Source organism: Pyrgilauda ruficollis, unplaced genomic scaffold, assembly GCF_017590135.1.
Source record: "Pyrgilauda ruficollis isolate IOZ18807 unplaced genomic scaffold, ASM1759013v1 scaffold48, whole genome shotgun sequence".
Classification (NCBI taxonomy): Eukaryota; Metazoa; Chordata; class Aves; order Passeriformes; family Passeridae; genus Pyrgilauda; species Pyrgilauda ruficollis.
In genome coordinates this window covers 5693020-5717714 of record NW_024526377.1, presented here as the reverse complement: position 1 = coordinate 5717714, position 24695 = coordinate 5693020, and the positions used below count along the sequence as shown (strand labels likewise).

The 24695-nt window shown below is 37.6% G+C and overlaps 1 protein-coding gene across 2 annotated transcripts in view; it reads left to right on the top strand.

Annotated features, from left to right (window-relative positions):
• The window catches only part of ZFAT (zinc finger and AT-hook domain containing), a 76147-nt gene that overhangs the window by 14578 nt on the left and 36874 nt on the right, over positions 1-24695 (top strand). For both annotated transcript variants that reach the window (XM_041479410.1, XM_041479411.1), the window contains exons 3-7: positions 1171-1431; positions 10731-10904; positions 19272-19422; positions 19695-21163; positions 22325-22557. In XM_041479410.1, the coding sequence (XP_041335344.1) occupies positions 1171-1431; positions 10731-10904; positions 19272-19422; positions 19695-21163; positions 22325-22557 (2288 nt within the window). The remainder of the gene's footprint in view (positions 1-1170; positions 1432-10730; positions 10905-19271; positions 19423-19694; positions 21164-22324; positions 22558-24695) is intronic.

The window sequence follows — 24695 nt, the reverse complement described above, 5'->3', positions numbered from 1 at the left end:
TGATGGAGAGCTGCAAAAAGTTATGGGAAACTATTCTCCTATTTTATCTATTCTCACAGTAAGGTTTTTTTGGCAGTTTTAGTACTTTTATTTAAGCAGACAGGTATTCAGTCACTCCTGTAAGACGACAGAATGCTTTCTTTTTTCATCTGATAGTAATTACATGGTTAACTCAAAGCTGTGCTCTCTGAGTGTGGGGTTTTGTTTGCCTGGTATGTTTTAGGGGAATGCTGACTAGGTTATAAATAACATGATGCTACCTTCTTCTGTTCTCCTGCATCGTCTTCCTTTAAGATTCCTTAGGTAATTTATTTTTCCATATCCTCTAAATCAACCAATTCAATAAGGTCTTTCAGCACCTGTCCTTGTAAAATTTTTGTGGCTTGGCTTTTTTTTAATAGTCTCTCTTTTTGTGGTTTTTTAGACTTCTACATTGTCAATCTCAATTTATCAGTACAGCAGTGATGAGAGGAATCTTGAGCAGGAAATATAATTGACATGCATTTCTGTGCACTGCATGTCATAGATTTCATCAGTATTTCCTCTACAGAAATAAGGAAATGTAAAATTGTATTGTATTTATTAGGAGCTGTGGATGACTTCCAGTTTTAATTCAGGAAAAATTTTTTTGCATGACTTCTGGAATTAATTTGTTACCAACAATTTTTTATGCCAGCTTTTGGCTAGAAAATGCTGACAATCAAGAACCACAGAAAATATTAGGGAATAATTGTTCACTCTGCTAAAAGGACAGTGAGATTTTGGTTCTTAAACATACATTGTTTTTTCTGATTACATCTCAATATCTGGATAATTTATTTGAAAATTATTTAAATTAAAAGGCGTTTTGTAGTGTTGAAACACAGTAGAGCAATTTTGTAGAGTACATGTGCTAATACAGTGCTTGCAATGTAATTAAGTAAAACTGTGGCACTTTGACATCTGCTGATCTCAGTAACACAAATGTTATTGCTTTGCAGCTACCAGAAATGCCAGCAAATACCACTGCTTGAAATTAAGTTTTTGTGATGCTAACCCTTTTTAAGCTTTTGGGATACCTCCCCTCAAACTTCATTTAAGGCGCCTATTTTTCAAAGATCAGAGGGATATTAGATAATTAGCCGTGGAATTTAATTGTACTTTACTTTTAACTTTAATTTTCTTTTCTAGAGTTTCTTGTAGCAAAGAGGAAAAGGGGCAGACCAAAAGGATCCACTAAGAAGTTTTGTGTGGATGAAGATGTGGCAGAAAATAACCCTGTTCCAAGCAAAGAGACTCCAGCTGGGGCAGAAGAAGGCCCAGAACCATCTGAAGTCTCACCAGGCAGCCTGGAGTGCAGGAAATGCAATCGGAAATTCTCCAACACACGTCAGCTGACTAAACACATCTGCATTATTGTTCTAAATGAAGGAGAAGAAGAAGGAGATGGAGGTAAGAAAACATCCAGCAGAAATATCTGAAGCAGGTTGCGGGACAGTGTGTTCCCACCATGAGACCTGGCTTGGAATCCCCAGTGCTGGCTTTAAATGGAGTGGAGTTGTCTGTTCCTTGTAACACAAAAAAGCAAATTTGAACTTAGACGAGGTGTTTAAACTTCTTTCAAAATGGTCAAAATGTTTATTACAGTAATGATTGTCTTACAACTACCTGAAATGCTTGTTCTTCATAGCAACTATTCTGTTTCTCACAAAGTGGAGTGTAGTTTTTGAGTGAGAAGGGGTATAGGCCCTGCAGGTGAGTATCACACATAGGTGAGGAAGGATGATCCTGTGCAGGGGCTTCTATCCCATGTCTTCAGAAACCTGAGTTCTGGTCTCTTCTTTTGATAGAGTTTGCTTTTCTGGATGGCTTCTTTCACTGTATAAAAAATAATGTCCAACTCAAACAAAGCTTTATGTGAATGATTAGCACAAGAGAGTCCAGTGTTTAAATTTAGCTTTAAGATTGATTTGGATATATTCAACCTCTCAAATTTTTAGCATAGAACAGAGCAGAATGGAGTTATTTTCAGTTGTAAGGGACCTACAATGACCATCTTGTCCAACTGCCTGACCAATTCAGGGCTGAGCAGCAGTAAAAGCTGCTGCTAAGGGCATTGTCCAAATGGTTTCTTAAACACTCATTGGCCTGGGGCATTGAACCCCAATCTGCTTAAAAAGACAACAGTGAATATTTGTTCAGAATAGAGTAGTTGAAGGGATGTACAGTAATATCTCCTCTACCTGCCTATTTAACTTTTCCCTAAGGTCAATGTCACACACATACAAAACAATGGCTTAGTCCAAATTACCTTAACTTTATGTGAGTTTTGTGTTATTGGTAAAATTCAGGTTTTGCTTTTGTTACAGTTGCTCAGTATGATATTGTGGATTCTGCTTGTAGACAAAATTTGCCACTGATTTTTTTTTTTTGCAGTTTTCTGTTACTCTTTCCAGTCTGTTGTGATTATACTCAACTAGTATGACTGTTTTACTTTCACATATATATAGAATTTAACTTCTGTGGCAAAGCTTAATTAAAACAAGCTTAAAATATGTTGATAGAGCAGAGAAACTCTTGCTTTCATAAAGTACCTGGCTCTATTTTACTGTCATCAGTGGCAGAATTTTTCAACTATGCAAAATGACAATTACTCCAGCTGTCTCACCTCTGACATCCCAAGTGTCCATGCCCTCTGCTGTTTGTATGTGCTAGGTCCAGTGTTAATATTTGCATTATTTTAGAAATGTCACCTTTTCTAATGTCCTTTTAAAATAAACTCTCAGGTCAAAGTATAAACTCAAATTACCTCTTCTTGACCTGTTCGCTCATTAGAGCTCGTAAATCTTATCTTCTTTGGTTTCACTACAAAATAGACTGCAAATTTTCCAAACTAAATTGCTCATCCTTTTCCTTCCTTATAAAGAAAATAGCCTCAGTTTTGGGCAGATGAAACATTTTTTGTTTATTCTCTGGTGAAAGCAAAATGGTCAAGTAAAGTCAGTCAAGCAGCAAATCACTTGGGGTCACCAAAACAAGGGTTCCAATTTTTGGAAGCTTTTTATCTTGACTGTGAAGATGTTGGAGGCTGGTTTTATCCTGAAAACATAATTCTTCCTTGGAATACATCTGTGAAATTCAGTCCTCAACTGTCTACTGATTACTGTCCCATCCCAGGAAAACTTTTCACTTCTGGCTTTACCATATGAACTGGTTGAGACAACTTTTCAGTTTTTGAATATGTAGATGAAAGTAGCATGTGCATTGCAATTTTCCTCTAAGAAAGTGTGAATACAGTCAGTAGCTGAAAACACTGTGGAATGGGCATGAACAGTGTGTTCTCTGCCTAGGGTTCTCTATAACAGTCTCTATAATGTTCACCATAACCTTTTGCATAATCACATAATCACTAAGTTTGAAAAAGACACCCAAAGTCATTGAGTCCAGCTGTTAACTCAGCATGACCATGTTCACCACTAAACCATGTCCCCAAGTGTCACAGCCACAGACCTTGTGAACACTTCCAGGGATGCTGAGTCCACTGCTTCCTTGCACAGCCTGTTCTGATGGTTGATCACCTTTTCAGTGAAGAAATTTTCCTAATATCCAATCTAAACCTCCTCTGGCACAACTTGAAGCCATCCTGTCTTCTTGTTACCTGGGAGAAGAGGCAAACTCCACCTGGCTACAGCCTCCTGTCAGGCAGCTGTAGAGAGTGATAAGGGTCCCCTGGATCCTCTGCTCCAGGGTGAGCACCCCCAGCTCCCTCAGCTGCTCCTCACCAGACTTGTGCTCCAGATCCTTCCCCAGCTCCATCGCCCTTCTCTTTACCTGCTCCAGTCTCTCAATGTCCTTCTTGTAGTGAAGAGCCCAAAACTGAGTGCAGGATTTGGGGTGTGACCTCACCAGGACTGAGTACACGGGGACAGTCCCTGCCCTGGTCCTGCTGGCCACATTAATTTTAATAATGTGTCAAGGTGCCAAGGTGACATTTGCCTTCTTGCCCACCTGGGCACATTCTGGTTCATGTTCAGCCACTGTTGACCCACAGCTCCAGGTCCCTTTCTGCCAGGCAGTTTTCCAGCCCCTCTGCCCCCAGCCTGGAGCACACCATGGAGCAGTTGTGACCCAAGGGCAGGACCTGGCACTTTGACTTATGGGACCTCACACAATTGGCCTCAGTCCATTGATCCAGCCTGTCCAGATCCCTCTGCAGAGCCCTCCTGCTTCATACCATTGCATGAGGTGTTTTTTTGCTGTTCTACTCTTTGCTTAATATATGAAAAAAATATATTATTCGTTTATATTATGGTTGATTTTTTCTGACTCCTGCTTACTATTAAACTTAGGTTTTTAGGGAAGTATTTAGAAATACAGACAGATCTTTCTTGTACTCTAAGAGTCAATTTAGAACCCATCATTTTACCAGTAATTTTTTTTCTTGAATCCACTGTTGCAAATTTTCCTAGAGCTGGATGGAAGATTTTATTGAAGGTCTTTGAATCTTCCAGAAATGTAATACCTGCTTCTGCATGTCAGAGACAGTTCAAAATAGATGGCTAAAATTCACAAGAAGCTTTGGCTGCAGATTCTTCTCACTTAGTGTTTGACATTTTACCTAGTACATACAGGTTAGGGTTTTTTTTCCTTTTATCCGTGTATTTTCCAACTTGAAATTACTTACCTGTTTTTTTAATGCTTCTGAGATATTTCTATAGTTTTAAAGTTTATACCACTTTCTCATGTTTTTAATTTCTTGCAAAGCTTAGCACTCTGTGGACATCTGGTTAATAGTCAGATGTTTTCACTTTGCACTGTGTCTGGCTGCAATAGAGTTAATTTCTTCAGAGTAGCTCATGTGATGCAGTGTTTTATATTTTTGACTAAAATAATGTTTTGGCTATTGCTAAAATATGCTAAGCATGAAAATATTGAAAAGATATATATATTATTCTGTGTGATATTCTCTACTCAAAGAAATCTATTCTATGTTTTGAGCTGGAGCTCAAGTATTCATAGAGGTTTCCAAGTAATAAAATGTTTTGCTGTCTTTTATAGGTCGACAAGAAAAGTGCTGAAATCCCTAACAGGACCAGCATTTAAAACAAATAAATCACTAGAAAACTCTAGTTGAAACTAGACTTGAAACTTCATTGAAACTGCACATGTATTGTTCAGAGGAATAGCTGGTGATGCAGTGGGCTTCTGCTGTTCCTTGCTTCTGTAATTAGTGATCTGCACTGATCTCTGAGATCAGTGACTCACTGGTAGTTCTCCTGCTCTTTCCAGAGTCCCAGGCCCTCCTGGTTACTGACACCCTCTGTGCCTCTAATTTGATCCTTTAAAGCATAATGATTGCCTTCACCTTGTGGGCCCATTCACTAAAACAGAAAAGAAAAAAAAAAGTAAAAAAAAACCTAAAAAAAGAAGGTGTCTTTTTTTCCAATCTGAAGGGTTGACCCTACCTGGACTCCAGGGTGCCCAGGAAGCAGCTCCTCAGCTGGACTGGAAAGGGAAAATACAACAAAAGGCTTGTGGGGAGAGATCACTCACCAGTTACCATCACAGGAAAAACAGACACAACCTGGGGAAATTAGCTTATTGCCAATCAAATGAGAGCAGGATAATGAGGAATAAACCCAAATCTCCATCAGAGAAGCCAAACTGTATCCCCCCTACTACCAAAATATGGCCACAAAAAGCCAATACAGCACAGGATTAAAAAATGTCCACTGTATTTCCAATTTCCCCTTGTACATGCTTAATAAATATATTTTTTATGTGCCTGAGCAAGTTGCTGTTTTGTAAGCCAGACTGTGTGTACACCTATTTCTGTTTTAAACAAAATTAACAATACTGACTAATGATTGGGATCTGGCTGGCAAGACACAAGACAGGAAATTTCATGGCTGGGGAATGGCATTTGGGTGAAAGACAGATTGCAGTCCCTTCTCTGGAGTGAACCATTCAATCCTCCTGAAGTGGGAGCCTTCATATAATCTTAAAGATGTCACTTTTGGCCTTAGTTTGAAATGGTTTTGCCATCAGCTGGATTTTAATTTAAATTAATTCTTCCTGCTAGTAGAATGTCATTCTTCACAAGAGAAACAAATGCCTGTGTTAATTTCAAATGGCCAGTTCACTCTTTTTTCCAAGCTGCTTTCCTGCTGCTATAAAATATCACTTCTTAGAGGCTAAAAAATAATAATTTGAATGAAGAGTAGTTTAAAAACATGCCAGTTAAGTCTGCGTAGCTATGCCTGTGAAATGTCGTACATCCAATTACAAATGCTGAGAGCAATCCCTTCAGTTAATGACTCCAGCAGAATCCTGGGACAGATGAAGGATGCAGTTTGATGGGACTCTGGAAGCTGTGATGAATTCAGAGCTGGCAGTAGCTCTGCTGATCAGCAGCCCTGACCATTCCTGGATCATGTTTGAGGCACTCAGCGTTGCATTCCTTGCACAGACATGAGCAGTGTTTGAACGCCTGGCACGGGGAGAGGAGGGTGCTCTGTCCGTCCGTCCATCTGTCTGTTGGATCCAGGTGCCAGCTGACAGAGTGCTGAGCTGGCTGCTCAGCAAGAGAGGTGCACAGTGAGACAGTTTGTCTAAACAAACCTGTTCAGGAGCAAGCAAAGGCTCTTACTGTCTGGGGAAACTCAGCTTAGCTATTCAAGTGGCATATACTCAATTTTCTCATAAATCATCTTAAAATCATCCAAGGGTGTTCCTTTATAACCCTTGGTAGTTATTATACAGCAGAACTCTCCTAGTTGAGATGGACAAAGCATTTATTTGACACTAATCCATGACCCTAACAGTGAAGGAATTTTTTCCATGAGGGCAGCTAAATACTGGTGACATGGCCACATACTATAGAAAGGCTGTTTGAGCCCTGTGGTCAAAGTTGAAGCTCTTTTTCATTAAAACATAATTTTGTGTCCCTTTCAATCCTTTCCTAATGCACACCTTCAGGGTTTTTTCTGGTGTACAGAGTTCAGAAACAAAGCAGCTGTCACTGAGACTTAAGGTGTTTGTTCATTTGGTGATTTGATAGGGAGTGTTGGTTTGAAGGATTTTTAAGTCTCGGGTTCCACACAGACCATGAAATAGTTCTCTTTGTAGCAAAAAGTGTTGTAAATGTGTACACCCCAGCTCCTTATCAGCAAATTGTTTCTGGAAGATGTTTCTTCCTCTCAGACGGGTAGAATGGGGCTACTGCCATCAACAGTCATCAAATTAGTGAACAAATTTAAATGTTTAAGTATCAGAACTAGATCACTGTAGAAGGGATTTTTAAATTTTTTTTTAAATCAGGTATCATGTGAGGGTGAGAATGTTCTTACAGATCCCCAGCACTGGTAGCAGATGTGTGATCAGGAAATCAGTGGAGTTTACTTGCTGCTGTTTCTTACCAATCTCTGTGTGGACTTTTTTTGTGTTAACTGAGATTGCACGGCACTCAGTAGCTTCCTCCCACCTTTGCTCCTACTGAATGTAGTCCTCCTATTAGGGGATGGGTGTTTTCAGCTCATATTGAGCAAGTTGAGGTATTTTGTGTCATATAGGCAGTTGAGATTGAGTTCTTTGTTTGAAGTACTTACCAGCTTTGGGTTTTGCAGGAAAATTTTTTTGTATGGCCATAATTTTTAGTGCTTAGCCTACATGCACAGATATTCTACATATATGAAACAGCTCCATTTTAACAAATAAATATTTTAATATTGCAATTCTGTATGTTGTTTTTAAGTCTTTTAAAATAGTATTTGTGGTCTGTTTTGAAAGCAGGGAGACAGTCAGCAGTGTTTATTGTAATACATCTCTTGAGCTTGGCCCTGGGTTGAACTGAAAGAACTGCCAAACTGATCTGCCTGACAGAGGCAAGTCAGGAAAGAAGAAAAAAAAGTTAAACATTTGTTGGCTACTGTCATAATTGTTCACTAATATGGATCATAATTGTTCACTAATATGGATCACAAACTAATCTGTGGTTCTCATTTTTTTAGTAGAATTCCAGTACTCAAAATTTAATAAAGTTGCATATTACCATGAAAAGGTAATAAATGGTTTTGTTATTTGTCTTCAGCCACTTCATCATTAACCTGATTAATGGTTAGAATCTTTCTAATGGTTAGAAAGGAGAGTTTAGGAGTAAGGTGCTTGGATTCTATTCATGTAACTGCTAGGAATTACATGATCCCAGCAAAGTGGAGAAAATTCCATTCCCCTCATCAGAGCTTTCATTCCAATATATGGTTCTGGATTTCTGTTAGCTATAGCATGTTTTGTCCATAGGCATATAAAATCTTTTAGGGCTTTTTTCTAATGCTTTTCAGTTTTGCTTACTGTCCACTGAACAAAAGCAGAGTAATTAATTAATTAATTAGTTAAGCCAGTATGTGAAGTACCCTCAGGGAAACAATTCAATAAGCAGATTACATTCTCAGGCACATGGTGTGGCTCTTGGGGACAGTCCTGTGCAGGGCCAGGAGTTGGACTCCATGATCCTTGTGGGTCCCTTCCAACTGAGTTTACTCTGTGATTCTGTGTATGCTGATTCTTTGTGAGAAAACTTTCTTGTGTTGGTAACCTGGTCCTGCTGAGACATTTGTGATGATTCATTTTATTCTTGCTAATAAACTAACAGAGGCTGTTTAATGAAGAAAATGTGAAAATATGTGTTTGTTTCATAGAATCACTAAGGTTGGAAAAGAACTGTAAGATAGAGTCCAGCTGTTTTCTTCCACCCCTGCTCAGCACACCAAAAGAAACCACTGCACAAGCAGGTTCTGTTTGAAGGGGATTTGTCTATATCTTCAAATATCCCTTTCAAGTATTGCAGAAAAATATCAGTGTTAGAACTGTGTGCTTTTAGTATAAATGAATAATTTACAACTATATTAAGGAGTTAAATGGGGACATTATTAAACTCTTTATACCTATAAAGCAGCAATATTTTCCAAAATCATAGAAGTCCACAGAGAAGAACCTAGTTGAGAAGAGGCATAGATCAAGGAATTTTTGTAATGAAATAGGAAAAATCATTAGTAGGTGTTGAAAAGCTGGGGGCTTTCTGGGCAGAGGAGCTGGAAGCTGGGCACAATCATGGCAGCCTGTGTTTGAATTGTTTGCTTTTTTATTGTTCCTCATTCTGGAGACTCTAAATACTAATTTCAGGCTTACAGTTTAGTATTAAATCACTTCTGTCTCAGGATTCCTGAGAAAGCTAAACTTCTTCCTGCACACCTTGTTTCCTTCTGGTTCTGTGTCTAGTAAAGAAATTTGGTTTATACAAGTTATGTGATCAGCTTTACCCATGCTGCTTCAGCTTCTGCGTGTGACCTTCTTTTTTGTAAGGAACAGCCAGGACCCTTTAAACCTTTGTTCCATTAGAGTCAGGCCACAGAGAGAGTCTTTGTTTCAATCTCAGCTGAGTATTTACAAAATGTTACTAGAATTAAAACAGCTGCTTCCACGTTGTATATCTTTTCATTCCTTCTGCTGTTTGCATGACAGAAACAAGTCTGGACGCACTACAGCTTTGCTCTTACTGGTTTTTTATTTATATTTTGTTTTCCTATCTCATTATGGCAGCTACAGCATATTTTATATATACATGGAATTACTCACTGTGGAGTTTGAATCAACTGATGTAGATTGAGAGAGGGAAAAAAAAAAAGAAAAATTCGCTGGGTTTATTTATAATTCTCTTCCATTAGTTTCTTCTTTCCTTGTTCATTACCTCTGGAACATTTGTATAATGCCTTAATTTGCCAGCTTTGTTTTTTTCTTGTCTGCATCTTCTACCACTTTATCTAATATAAGAAATTTTATTTGTAAAAGCTTAAGAGTTCTCTGTTTTTTCATCTATTCTGCTAATTATTTCTCTATAATGATACTGTGGGTTTTTTATTTTTTTTTTTAAACTTTTATTTTTATTATTTAGAATTTCAGTAAAGGAATTAATAATTTGCTGTAAAAAAGAAATCAGCTGATTACTGGCTATTCATTGTTACCTCAGAAGAATGTTTTATGTACAACTGTTTTGTGGCTTTCTAGTTAACAGGTTGAAAACTTATCCTATTTAAGAGGTTGAAGACATTCTGAACAGCAGCAGGGAATGATTTGGAAGTGCAGGCCTTCAAAATGAGGAGTTACATGTCGACAGTTAGGTCGAGCCAAAGAACTATTTTGAACCCTAATTATTCTTGAATTAACACTAAAAAGAAAATTATGTTTCTGGCTGTTGATTTACAATAACAGGAGCGAAAGAAAGTCTAATCCAAAGAGATTGTCAAAAGACTTTCACTTAAACAGTATGAATAATGAAGCCAGTACTAGAAAAAATAATCCTAAGATTGTCAGAACAATTAAATATGGAAAATATATAAAAAAATTGTTCATTAATTGCAAAATCATGAGAACTTCAAAGAAGTTCATAGCATTTTCACAGAAAACCACAATAATGTGAATGAATTTAGACACACATTTCTTAAGAGTTCATTTTTTTAGTTTTGAATTTTTTTCTCTCTTATTTTCTTTGTTTGTAAAAGTATCATACTAGTTTTATTAAATAGAGGGGAAAAAAGTTCCCCTTTAAGAGATCATGCAGCACATCTTGTTTTGATAACATCTTTCTTTCTACTGGAGCCTAAATTTTCTCCCCATTTGTTCTTGCAGTGTTAGTAACTGTGTTACCTGCATTGCTTTTGTACATAGTTACCTTCTTTTTGATGTTTGCTCTTTAGGTAATGATTCTGACGTTGACCTTGACAGGAAGGAAGATGAGCGAGAAAAAACTCCCAAGAGGCCCAGAGCTCAGAAAACAGAGAAAACAGCATCAACTAAGGAGACTGAGCAGGTTTCAGGAGCTAAAAATCCTATTATAAGTGTGGTTTTGACAGCCCATGAAACTATTCCAGGTAATCAGAATCACCAATTATATAATTTTATATTTTTTTAAATTATGCGGTTACTGTATAAAAAATTCACTGGTCTAAAACAAAATTGCTTAGAATATTTAGTGTATGAAAAATATTTAGCATTGTTTGATTATCTTGATAGAGTGTCCACATCTGGCAGCTGCATAATTGTAGAACTTCAGTCACATTTCTACATAGGTACAAGAAATGCTGGACCTGGCTGTAGTTAACCTCAGTTACTGCATTAACATCAGTTATGTTTAGTCTTGAATAGTTTTAAAGAAAATGCTAAAACACTGACCAGAGAAAGAAAAGCGCATATATATTTGAAAATCAAGTTCTACATAATGATTAGAGGATTCAAACAATTTAATTAAACCTAGATTTGCGTTTGACTGTTTGTATAAATCATTAACTGGTTATAAACCATTAACCATTCTGACCGACTGTCAGAATCCCTTTTTTATAGTTTTGTGCATTATTTTCAGCTCTGCAGTTTTGTTCTCCTTTTCGTTATTGCTGACATTTCTGAGTATTTGTTTTGCTTATAACTATCAGAAGAACTTTAAGGTCTTCATTTTGTTGTGGTGGGTTGGAAGCTAGCAGGATTCTCTGTGTTGTTAATATCTTTTGATATTGAGATCTGTGATGATCTCAATGCTGATTCAGGGACTCATGGAGGTGTAAGTAAATTAACACCTTTAGGTGTTAATTTATGGATATAGACAAACCTCCCTTCCTCAGGGCTTTTGGAAAGAGCCATAACTTGAGATTCTTTTCTCCTGGTGCTAAATTTTATGCACTTTATAAGAGTTTTTATCTTAGGTCTTTGCATTTCTAGACTAGGACTAGAAGAATTTCCAAGAGGGGAAGGAAAGACATGGTGGATAATGCAATCAAAGATCCATTTCCTCACGAAACTGCCTTAAAAAGGCAAATGGAATACTAGTAAATACAGATAATGAAGGAAATGTAGAAGCATGTGATGCAGAAGAGGAATGTAAATCTAGTGGATGTCGTTGCCTTAATTACTACCTAGTAAAATTTTTCTTTGGAAAACCAAAATTTTGGGCTTTCTTGCCCAAAACCAAAAAGCTTTTTGAGGTACTCAAAATAGTAAAATAACTCAAACTTTGGAGGCACTTGGGCACAGTACATCAAACATTCAGAAGGCTTTAATGAACCAAAGGGATTTATGGTCAAGTGTTTCGGACTCTCCGCGTGTGGCGACACGAGGCTTGACTCCATTTCAGAAGGCTGATTTATTATGTTAAATATTATATTAAAATGCTACATTAAAACTATACTAAAAGAACAGAGAGATCAGAAGGCTACAACAAGAATAGAACAGAATAGAATAACAAAATCCTGTGACTGCTCACAGCCTTGACACAGGTGGCTGTGATTGGTCATCAATGGAAAACAATCCACATTGTTTTCCACATGGACCAATCACGGATGCACCTGTTGTATTCCACAGCAGCAGATAGTAATTGTTTACATTTCTCTCCTGAGGCTCCTCAGCTTCTCAGGAGAGGAAAATCCCAGCAAAGGATTTTTCATAATATCATGGCTACAGTCAAGTATGAAGCTACAGCAGTTTTTGAAGGTCCTCTCATCTCTTTGACTGACAATTAATAATCTTATTACATTCAAGCTCCCAGCTAAATTACGTGTAATAAAAAGTCAGTACTCTTCAAAAAGTTATGAATTGTCACGCAACTTTTCAGAATTTGGAAATTCTAGAAGAAACTATGTAAGTGATTAAAGATTCAAAAGAAAAATATTTAATGCAATTATTATATAATTTATTTTTCATTTATTTTCCTTCTATTTTTTTCCCATTAATTTCCACAATCTAATTATATCTTAATGTCACTAGCAATTCTTAGACAGTTTCCCTTGCTCAGTAATACTTAAATGTCTGGAGTTTTTAAGAAAGATCTTTCACAGTCTTTTTCATAGTCAATTTTCTGGAGATTTATCTTGTGCTGAAGAGATCTACTGTTGTAGACTGCTGTTGAAGAATATAAATAGATAAAATAGTTCTCCCTTCTCTTCTGCTTTCTTTGTACTAGACCATCTGTAAAGTTAAGTTGAAAATAAAGTTTAAAATTCCATAAACACTATCTAAACTAAGTCCTTTCTCTGCAGACATTAACAATCTGTACCCACCTGTTACCTAGTTTTGAGGGTGCATGGAAATATCCCTTTTTGTGTCCATGACAGTAAAATTCTGTTGGAAGATGTCAAATGACAATTAGAAAAATAGAGAAGGCCTTGAGAATTAGCTGTATTTTATTCCCAGTACCAAGGAACTACTTAGACTATATTTTTAAAGATTCTTTTAGAAGTATTGCATTGACACTTTGCTGTAACTTTGCTAAACACTAATGAGGTTTGGGACAATGCTTTGTATAATTTAGATTATGACTAAATGGATGTTTTCAAAATCCCTTTGAACAAACAGGATCAGTCAGTTTTTAACTTCCCAGAAAGGACATTTGGGAAGCTTTGATTTTCCCCAGTGTTCCTCTTCTGTAATGTTTTTCTGGGAGGCCTATGAAAGGTAATAGCTTTACAACTATAGAAATCTGAAAGCTGGCATTAACCCACAGAGTAAATACAGTTTGAATAAAAGTTGTAGATTTTTTTCAGTGCAGGCCTTGAAGTTCCTTGACAGGCTTGAGAGGTGAGCCTGGGCAAAGCTCCTGCAGGGCAAGGCCAAGCACAGGGTCCTGCCCCTGCACATGGAGTGATTGGATAAGGGAAAATAGCTTCAAACTGAAAAAAGGTAGTTTTAGATTAGGTTATTATGGTCGATGCTTTGTGTGAGTAGACACGAGTCTTGACTCCATGTTTCAGAAGGCTGATTTATTTTATTATGATATATGTTATATTACAATGCTATATTAAAAACTATACTAAAAAGAATAGAGAGAAAAGGATTCACCAGAAGGCTAGAAAGAACAAGAATGGAATGATAACAAAGGCTTGTGACTCTCAGAGTCCGAGCCAGCTGACTGTGATTGGCCATCAATTAGAAACAACCAACATGCACCGATCACAGATGCACCTCTTGGTAAACAATGTCCAGACCACATTCCACAGCCATCAGATAGTTAATTGTTTACATTTCTTTTCTGAGGCTTCTCAGCTAGAATAGGAGAAAAATCCTAGCAAAGGATTTTTCATAAAATATTATGGCTACAGGTTATAGGAAGAATTTCTTCTCTGTGAGGGTGGTGAGGCATGGAAAAGTTTGCTCAGAGAATTTGTGGATGCCCCATCCCTGGAAGTGTTCAAGGCCAGGTTGGATGGGGCTTTGAGCAGTCTGGTCTAGTGGAAGGTGGCTCTGCTCACAGCAGGCAGGTTGGAATTGGATGACCTTTGAGGTCCCTTCCTACCCAAACTACTCCATGGTTTTATAACTGGAGGGATGTGGAGACCTTCAAGAGAAGGAGTGCTGAGTTCCTGAGCACACCAAGGCATCAGATCAAACACAGGACAGTTTTTTGTAAGCATCACAATTAAGAGAGGAAATAACTACAATGATATGCACTTCTGAAAATTGTTTTGAATGGCAGACACTTTTTTTTTAAAGTCTGTTTTTAAGAACAAGTGAATAAATTTGTCCAAATATTCCATCTTCTGGGTTTTTAATGTCTTTTGTTTCCCATGTTTAAATTCTGTAAATTATCAAGGTGTCAAAAACCAATTTATTATTCATGCTCAGTTAGTTTGATTCAGAAGAGATGTGAACATTTAAATTACTGTTTTATGTAAATTCTGTAATATTTTAAAGACTCAGCTTGTTACTAGGAGTTTAGTTTTAAGTTCCTGTGAAGATGGCCAGTGGTAGATTATTTTTTTGTTTGTTTGCTTTCAAGAAATACAAAAATAGCATGAAGTATTCAGTTTTTTGAGAGTAATTATTTTTTTTGTTTTCTAAAGGAGTTGGATTTTTTTTCCAACTACAAATTCTTAATACAACACCATGAAGGCTTTTCTCTCCCTGATTTCCACTGTTCATAAAAGTCCTGAGTTCTCACCTGAGTTCTCGTACGACTGTGTGAGAAGATTGTAATCTATGAACACTTAGTTCCTTCTTCCACTGGAATTTTTGGGCAGTGGGGAAGAAGTGAAAGAATATAATTTTGCCTATTATTTGGGACTGACTTAGTTTAACTGGTGGCAGTCTTTTTAACTGATAACAGTCTTTCTTGTTTAAGATAATTTCTGTTCTGTTGCTCATGGAATGATGGTTGTGGGTTTATGACAAATCTGAATGGATTTAGTATCAGGCAAAATGATTCTCCTGGGGAAAGGAGCAGGACTGGCACTGCCTCTTTTCAGAGTATCTTGGTCTCCAAGTACAGACTACTGTCACAAGCAAGTGCAGTTCTCGAGCCCCAGTTTTCTGTCCTTTGAGTCATTGTGCCTGTTTATGCACTTCTGTAGTGAAGCACACTAGAAAATTAATAATGTACTTGCAGAAGGAGAGATATGGTGTAGATTTTGGGTGGATCCCCTCTCTAACCCTATTCATGAACTCCTGGGCTGGTTCTTTTCAGGCATCACCAACATGTAGTTGCATGGAGGGCCAGAGAAAAGATGCTATTCTTACGCTGACTTAAAGCAAACATTGAATTAGGCAAGGTTAGGAAAATGAAACCTTTCCCCTCTGAATGTGAGCAGATGTTCATGTTATTGTGGGTTTACAGATTGATTTAGCTCAGCCAATCTAATGTCCAGCTCTGGTGAAAAGAGGAATCTTCATCCTCCCATAAATGGGTCTGTGTTTCTATTTTTGTCTAAATTAAAATGGGTTCAGTCTCAGGGTGACCTAATGTTAAATGGTCCTTTTGCTTCTTTTTAGCTTTATTTTGGGGTTAGAGATACCTTTGCGTGGAGAGCTTTGGGACTATGGGTAGGGTTGATTTCTGATTATTTGACTTTCAAAACTACTTACTATGGATCACCCACATTTGGAGCACATTACACAGGATATTGTGCAAGCCCGAAAAACACATTCCTTCAAAAAAAGATTGAAAGAAACAAATATTCACTTCATATCCATAGCACATTATTTTAACTGTACAGACCGAAGTTATGGTCTGTACAGTTAAAATCTGTTACGTATACCTACATTATGAAGATTTTTTTTAATATACTTCAGCTAAAGTTCTTTTTTAAAACAAAAGAAGCTGGTCTAAAGGCAGCATGCAGCATCTCTATAGGAAAGAAAAAAGGTACTTACTGTGTGAAGTCTCATGGATTCTGACAGTTGTTGAGCTGGTGTTTGCATTAGATTATCATATTTAATATGTATCAATTAATTTGTCTAAGTCCCATTTTGAATGCATTTATATTTGCAGTCTCTGTGGCATTATGCAGTAATTGTTCTATAACTTAATTACATGTGGGGTGAAAGTGCATATTCTTTTAGCTTAAGTCTGCATTGAACTGTTTTTTGTGGGTTGCAAGATAATGATTATTCACGCTTTTTTTTTCACAGTATTGCTAATTACAGAGTTTTTTCTGATATTTCACTTTCAGTTACCTCTTTTTCAAGCTGAAGGTCTCCAAATTCTGTAACCCTTTCCCAAACAAAATACTTCTGATTTTGTCTTTGTTACTGTTTTCTGGTTCTTCTTTATCGTTTTTTTGTGATCTGTACTTGAAGCTTCAAGACGTTTGCAGAATTTAGTTAATTAATATGAATTAGGTTGATTTTCTTTCCTGGTTTATTTCTGATCCATTCCTAATAATTATACTACCTTTTAGACTGTTGATAAGTATTGGAGAACTCTGTAGTGTAGGTCAGGCTGTTTTTCTAAGGGACAGACTGTAAGACACTGGAGGCCATCTCTGAGTTTGAGCCAGAGATGAGGCTCACTGGGTAATGCTTATCTGTAGAAGCTGCTGTCAGAATGCCGTGAAGAACTCAAATCTCATTCTTCTAAAGGCAGATTTACTTAGATGATATTGACTGAAAAGAGGAACGCAAAAGACATAAATAAAGTCTACTAAACTAAAGTCGATTCTGCCTTTAAAATAGAGATATGATAGTGCTGGAGGAAGGATTTTTCTGAAAGAAATTATCAGTACAGTGAACTTCTTTTTTTTATCCTGATATTTATATGCTTTGACTTCTTGAAATGATTGCCTAGGGAAGCAGGAAAACCTTTATCTTCTTTAGTGGCATTTGATGTTTTTAATGAAAAATAAGACCTTGTATGTGTTTGCCTTGTTCTTAGGCATTTGCCTAACCTGAATACTGAGGGCATTCTTTTGGGATTTGGGACATGTGGGGACTGGGATGGGTAGAGCCTAGAAACCAATTTTCTCACTTCCTGGGCATGGGCTGTAGTCATTAGTCTGTGATCTAGTGGTGGTGGCTGTGGCTGCTGGTCTGTTGGCACCCTCAGTCAGCATCCCAAGTGGATGGAGGCATCTAATGTTTCTTAATGCTTCCCTGTCTTCTAAGGGTGGGAAGTAGCAACCTCCCACTAGGGGACATGATTGCCTTTTGTGAGCAGGTACTTCACCAGCATGACTGAAAATCTGAATCTCCCTCTTCAAGTTTTTAAAGACATTTGTCTGTGAAATGCATAGGTAATTTAGAGGCAGTAACATGAGGATAACCTTGGAGCATTCTGCCCACTCAAAGTATGCAAAATACTGGTGAGTTAGTATTTATTTAGTGAGTATATATTCAGTTCACCCAATTTAGGTGATTAAATTTTTATAGTGGTAGTATGAAAGTCTATTAAACAGTTTGGCAGTCTTTTTAGGAAAGGCTCAAACATCCTGAAATGCAGAAGGGCACAGAGGAGAGTTAGTGTGGAGCATTTAATGAGAATCTTTGTCTCACAGTCAAGGAATGGGAGGCCTAGAAGAGGCAATCATGCATATAAAGCAGTTTAAGACCTCTTTTCTTTTAACTGAGTCATTCTAAATATGGAATTTGCTTCTATTTTAAGTATTGAAGTATCAGAACAATTTTCTGGTATCTGATGTCTATTCTGTTACCTTTGTACTGAACCCACAGACTGAGCCATGGCTCCTGTGCTGTAATGACAAGGTCCCATCTCACTGGGACAGTGTAGTTTGGGAGATGCAATCCTGTGGACAACCTGACATTTTTAGGAAAGGTAGGAACAGGAAGAATAGAAGTTGTAATGTTCTGGTAGCATTTAGGGTGAAAACTTGGAAGATCAGTTCTGTTGAACCTGAAGAATATTTAATACAGAACTGAAAGCATTATTAAAAACCAGTACTCCAAAAAAGCTGGTTTTAGAGGCAACCTGTTTAGTAAGCAACAGAACTATTACAGTTTAGTTATCCTGTTTAGTTACAGAGTTGCCTGATGTCCAGTCTGATAGGAAAAGCTTCAATAGCTTTAGGTACTCCCATATGGCCTCTTCTCAAAATATCTCAATTTCCCACTTAAAATCACTCTGAAGGACCCACAGAGTCTCTTTTTTTTCTCTTTATTGTCTACAGCACTTCTTTCCTCCATGTAGTATCACCCAGTCTTTCACACCTATTGTTGGGTAACCCCCACTGTGGTTTCAGAGACTTTATGTTAGTACTGCCTCTATTTTATAAGTAATATCTTAGGGAATCAGTGCTAAATGCAGTCAGTAGAGCCCCTTCTGCTCCCAATGGAGATTGAGAAGTCCACATGGAAGACACAATCAGAATATCCTGAGTTGGAAATGCTCCACAAAGATTGAGTCCATCTCCTGGCCCAGCACAGGACGGCCCCAAGAATCACACCATGTGCCTGAGAGCATTGTCCAAACACTTTTTGCGCTCTGTCAGGCTTGGAGCTGTGACCACTGCCCTGGGAAGCCTCTTCCAAACATGTTCTTTTATTCTGAGGGATGGCAGTATGCCCCAAAATATAAGGAGTTTAAGGAAAATATGTACATAGTTTTAAATATAGACTAAACTTTCTTTTAGACTAAATTTTCCCCAGCCTTATTTGTGGAACTGATTGAACAGCTTGGTGTAATTTTTCAAAGGATGTGGTAGAAGCAGAAACAGAAAAAATCAAATTTTATTTAGAAGATTTACAATCTTTTGAAGGTGGAAATATTTGGATGTAGGATCTCCTTATAGCAGGTATCAAGCACTATGAATAATGCTCTGAGCTATAAGTCCTGGCAAGTTATTTAAGCAGAGCTGTGGTGTAAGTACTGATGGCTTCTGGAAGTGTATCCATCATTAACAACAGAAACAAAAATGGTCAAATTAATGATTACAGAGTTTATTGTTTAGTTAACACTTTTATATTATAGACAATGCATATTTCTAGTGTGAGATTTTTAATGAACATTCTTTTCCTTCTTCCTTTAGGAGCCAGAAAAATTGTTCCTCTTGAGGCTTCTCCTCATGAAAGTGAACCCAAAACTCCAGACACAGCAGTCCAAGACCCATCACAACGAAAAGGATATCAAGAATATGCCATTCAGCAAACCCCATATGAACAGGCAATGAAAACTAGCAGGTAGTTTTGAAGTACTTATATTTGTGTTCATGCAGAACATGAATGAAGTGCTTCCCCATCCATTTTCATGGGGTATTTTTCTGAGACCTTTAAATAAAGGAGGAGCTGGAAATTAACTATGAATATACTGTATAATTTAAAATGTCTTTGGAGAATACATTTTTTGAAAAACTAAGCATTTCTGTCCATTATGAATGTCTAGGGAAATTTTAACACATTATGTTATGAAGTTTCACTACTGTAAATATAACTGCTTGTTTGGGTTTTTTTAGGTTGGGTCCAACTCAACTGAAAATTTTTACATGTGAATACTGTAACAAGGTGTTCAAATTTAAACACTCCCTCCAAGCACATCTGAGGATTCATACAAATGAGAAACCTTACAAGTGTTCTTACTGCAGTTATGCCAGTGCCATCAAAGCCAACCTGAACGTTCACCTGCGGAAGCACACCGGGGAGAAGTTCAGCTGTGATTATTGTACCTTCACCTGTCTCAGCAAAGGCCATCTCAAAGTCCATATCGAAAGGGTTCATAAGAAGATTAAGCAGCACTGTCGTTTCTGCAAAAAGAAATACTCAGATGTTAAAAATTTGATCAAGCATATGAAGGAAACTCACGACCTTCAAGACAAAAAGGTGAAAGATGTTTTTGATGAGCTTCGCTTGATGACACGAGAGGGCAAAAGGCAGCTTCTCTATGACTGCCATATTTGTGAGCGCAAATTCAAAAATGAGCTGGACCGCGACCGTCACATGCTCGTCCATGGGGATGAAAGACCCTTTGCTTGTGAGCTCTGTGGGCATGGAGCCACTAAATACCAAGCCCTTGAGCTTCACGTTCGAAAGCACCCTTTTGTGTACGTGTGTTCTGTGTGCCTGAAGAAGTTTGTCAGTTCTGTGAGGCTCCGTGCTCACATCAAAGATGTGCACGCAGATATGCAGGAGGATTTTGTTTTTAATAGTTCCATCAACCAAAGCTTCTGCCTGCTTGAGCCAGGAGGTGACATCCAGCCAGATGCTCTTGGTGAACAGCAGACACAAACTGCAGGTGAATCGACTGTCACGAGTACTGATGCTGTTAACACCCCACAGCCATCTGCTTCTAAAGGTGAATCAGCAGCTGCAGATGTAAACCATGATGGTCAGCATAATGGTGATGAAAAAGTTGATGCAGTCCTTTCCTTAGAATTAGAAAATCCTCTGGTGAAGAATGTGGCAGAGGCACTGTGTCAGACAACAGACGTAGCAGTCCCAGACATTCAGCCCTGTGTAGCATCAGATTGCTTCCTCCTGAAAAATGGTACTGCTGGCCCTGAGGAGTTAAAAGGTTCTTCTCCAAATGAAGAGGAAGTTACTCAGTGCAGTTCTGTAAACGAGCAGGGTGAAGAAATGGATCTTTTACTATCTGAAGACAAAAGTTTGAATGTGAGTCAGAACAACGCAATGACTGAGAACCTTCCAGTTCTTGAAGAGAGAATCCAGTCTGTTCCTCCTGGTGAATCAGACGCAAGCAACCCACCCATTCCAAATTCAGCAGAGCCCACAGACCCTTTGGCAGCAGCAGAAGCTGGTGCAGCCACCAGCCCACAGGCAGCCTCTTCTAACACAGCTACAGCCAGTGGGGGGAATGGATCTGTGGCCTTCATGCAGATCCTGGACAGCTTGCAGAAGAGACAAATGAACACTGAGCTGCGGGAGAGGATAAGGAAGGTTTATGGAGACTTGGAATGTGAATACTGTGGTAAGGATCAGTGGAATTGTGTTTGGGGTTTTTAGAATCCTGTGCAGTGAGTTACTGCTTTGCTGCTCCTCCAGTTTACAGTGACATAATTGTATATCTTTGCAGCAGCATTAATTTTGTAGTTCAGTATGTATTCTGTAAAAATAATGTGAAATGAGTCAAATCTCAGAAAAAACTCACTAGTAGTATATAGCAAAGCAGTACCTTGCAAGGCTCAATTTTCTGTTGTGAAATTTGATATAATTAGATTATTTCTGTCCACATGCATCTCCCCAAGTCACAACTTTCACTGGGGCCAAGCACAGCAGATCTAGGCATGTGATCAGCATTAGTTCAGTCCATGCTTTAATGCTTGAGCTTTATTATCAGCTTAGTAAAAAAATCCAGTTTTTTTCATATGGTGTAGGAGGATGTATAGTAATATACATTCTGTACAATAGGTACATATATGCTGGCATAATTTTGTATCTTGTTTTGAACCAGGTTCTTTGAGAGAAAATTTTAATTACATGGTATCAGATCAAGACTATCCTGATTGTAATTGTTTGGTTTTTTTTAATTTATGGAAGTGGGAATAACACACCATTCCCACTAATTCTAACTGAAAATTTTTGTGTTTACATAACTGGAAAGGAAGCAATTTGGTATATGTTTTATAATTTTCATTCTTAAAAAGGGAAAGGAGCCAAAGTCTGAAAAAACAAGTTTCTGAAACATCATGTAACATTGTACTTTAGATGAATTGCTCTGAACTTTTTGGTGCCATTATACCAAAAAGGATTTTAAGAAGGAGTAACATGAAAGAAAGTAACAAAAAATATTTTGACAATCTCTTTTAGTGTACAGTTACATTCAAATTCTTTGCATAAGAGAACAGATGTAAAGGACTTTTTCTTTAGGAAAAAGATCATTGATATGTACTAAAGTTGCTCTTGTTAGGCTGTTTCAGGACATATAACAAAGGTGTTACAGGTGTTAGGCAAAGGTGGATTTGTAAATATATTTTCAGTAGTGAAGGGTCTGTAGACAAGCTTTTGTTAAAGACAAAAGGGACAAGATTCAAACAGTGTGTTTTTTCCTGAAAGAAAATTGGTTATTTTTTAAAATTTTCACTAACAATTGTTTAGGAATTACTTTCTTCATGTCTAATTTAATTTTCAGGCAAGTTGTTTTGGTACCAGGTGCACTATGACATGCATGTCCGTACGCACACTCGAGAACATTTATATTACTGCTCCCAGTGCAATTATTCTTCCATCACCAAGAACTGCCTTAAACGTCACGTCATCCAGAAACACAGCAATATTTTGCTGAAATGTCCCACAGAACATTGTGACTACTCCACTCCAGATAAATACAAGCTCCAGGCACACCTTAAAGTTCACTCAGATCTGGTGAGTAGCAAACCAAATGTGTGTTTGTTTGAATTCAGTGCCTTCTTCAGCGTTTGTAATTCTGTGCTAATACTTGAAGAGTAGAACTTGAATAGCTCAGGGTTTTAACCTGTGTGTTCTCTGTACACTTCTGGGAATACCTCACTTAGAGTAACTGGATATTTGGACCTTCTCAGAGCTGTTTCCAGGGGAGTATGTCTGTATCCATTTTCTCTCTTTGGTTTTCCAAGTATTTTCTGATCCTTTGAGCAAGTAGAATAATGTTGGTAGTATTATTACATTGCTTCATTCTGTAAACCTTAATTCCCTTCATAAATAAATGACTTGGGTAAAGTGAAAATATGTTCTTCTTAATTACTACAGACATAAGTTATTAAAGTTGTTTAAAAGGATTTTAAAGGTTCCTGTCTTGTTCAGAAAGCTGTCCAGCTCAGAGTGCCATGTGCTAAAACCAGGTCTTGGTAGGCTGTTGTTCAGTATTCCCAACAACTGAAGTTACTTTAAAGATATTTGGATATTTGGAACAGAAGAGCACTTCACCTCCTACTCTTCTTAAGCATTTACTTCTGAAGAAATTTAAAACCAAACAGAAGAGATGACACAAAAAGGAAAATTTTCCTCCCTTGTGTCCTCCCTTTCTGTAAACATTTCAAATGGAATCTGAATTTGTTTTGAAAGGTGCAGAAAATTCACATAATTGACACTCTTTGAATGTTTTTGAATTTATGGTGTTTACAATGCCCACCTGATAGCAAAAATCTGTATAATTGATGTCTAAGAACACTTAACAAAAAAGAGTCTACAATTAGCTCTGCTGTATCCTTCTGTAAGTACCTGGTTTTCAAGTGTGATGAATGTCCAACAGCTCCCACCAGGAAGATCATTTTCATAATTCTAAATAGAACTGAAAAAATGGATTTCATAATTAAAAGCATTGTGACAGCAAGATCTTTGAGAAGCATACTTACTGATGCTTACTGTCAAATATATTTATTTAAATGGATAAAAAAATTCATGTATTAGATTTTGGCAATTCTCATATTGGTCCTTGTGCCCACTGCTTGGTATATTTACTCCATGCATATCTCAGTGAAAAGGACCACTTCTTCAAATATCTGTCTATGCACAGTTAAATGTGGAAATTACTATAATTTTAACTGGAAAAATCAATTCTTAATAAATATTAAAATTTAACTTCTCTGGAGACTGAAGATATTGAAGTCTCAGTTAAGTTCCTTGTGTGGATGTGTATCCTACATCACCTCCTTGCTGGCTGCATTTCGGCTGGATCGCTGCATTATTTGTAGAAGATAAATGATAGGTATTGAAAAGCAGCTTTCCCTTCATCCTTGTGTATATCACTCTATAGCCACCCACTTTACTCTCTGTGCAGTACCCAAATCTTGCACTGAATTTGGGATTGGGTATTCCCTGGCAGATGATGATGGGGAGTGTGAATGTGCTGCCTCTTGCCTTCTGTGTTTGCTACACATTCTTGTTACAGGGAAGATTTTTACTTTTGAAGCTTGGGAATTGAGGTGGGGCTTGATTCAAAACCAAAACTTTGTATATATTCTCTGATTTTCAATACTCATCTTTTTGCTCCTAGGGCTTTTGATGTTTATTGGCATTTATTGAGCTCCTCCAAAGTTCAAACTGTGACATGACCAATCACTTCAGTGTCATGGGACCCAGGAAAGGGCTGGACAGTTTCAAATTGCTTTAGTACAATTTATATTATGAATGAGCTCATGGTAACATTAAAGGGCAGGGTGTGGAATTAAAAAATGCTGATGTTGGTACCAGAGTTTCTTTACAACCCCCAGTGGTTTTCGCCATGCTCACTCTGCTGAGCAGATAAGCATCACAGAGAGGTTTGTCTCTGAACATATTTTAAGTCTATGTATATAATTGATACTGCAACATCAGCACCTCTATAAAACTGCAGTTCAGACCCAGAACCACCACAAATTATTAGGTGCCTACATGCACATTTTGGGATGTAAATAATTCTTGTCTTTGGAAGGATGCTTAGAAATTCCATTATGCTGTTGACCTTTCATGTAATAGCGTAGCTGTTGGTAGGATGTGAGATGCTCAAGCTCTGATTGCTTATTTGCCCTTCCTGAGGAGAGTAA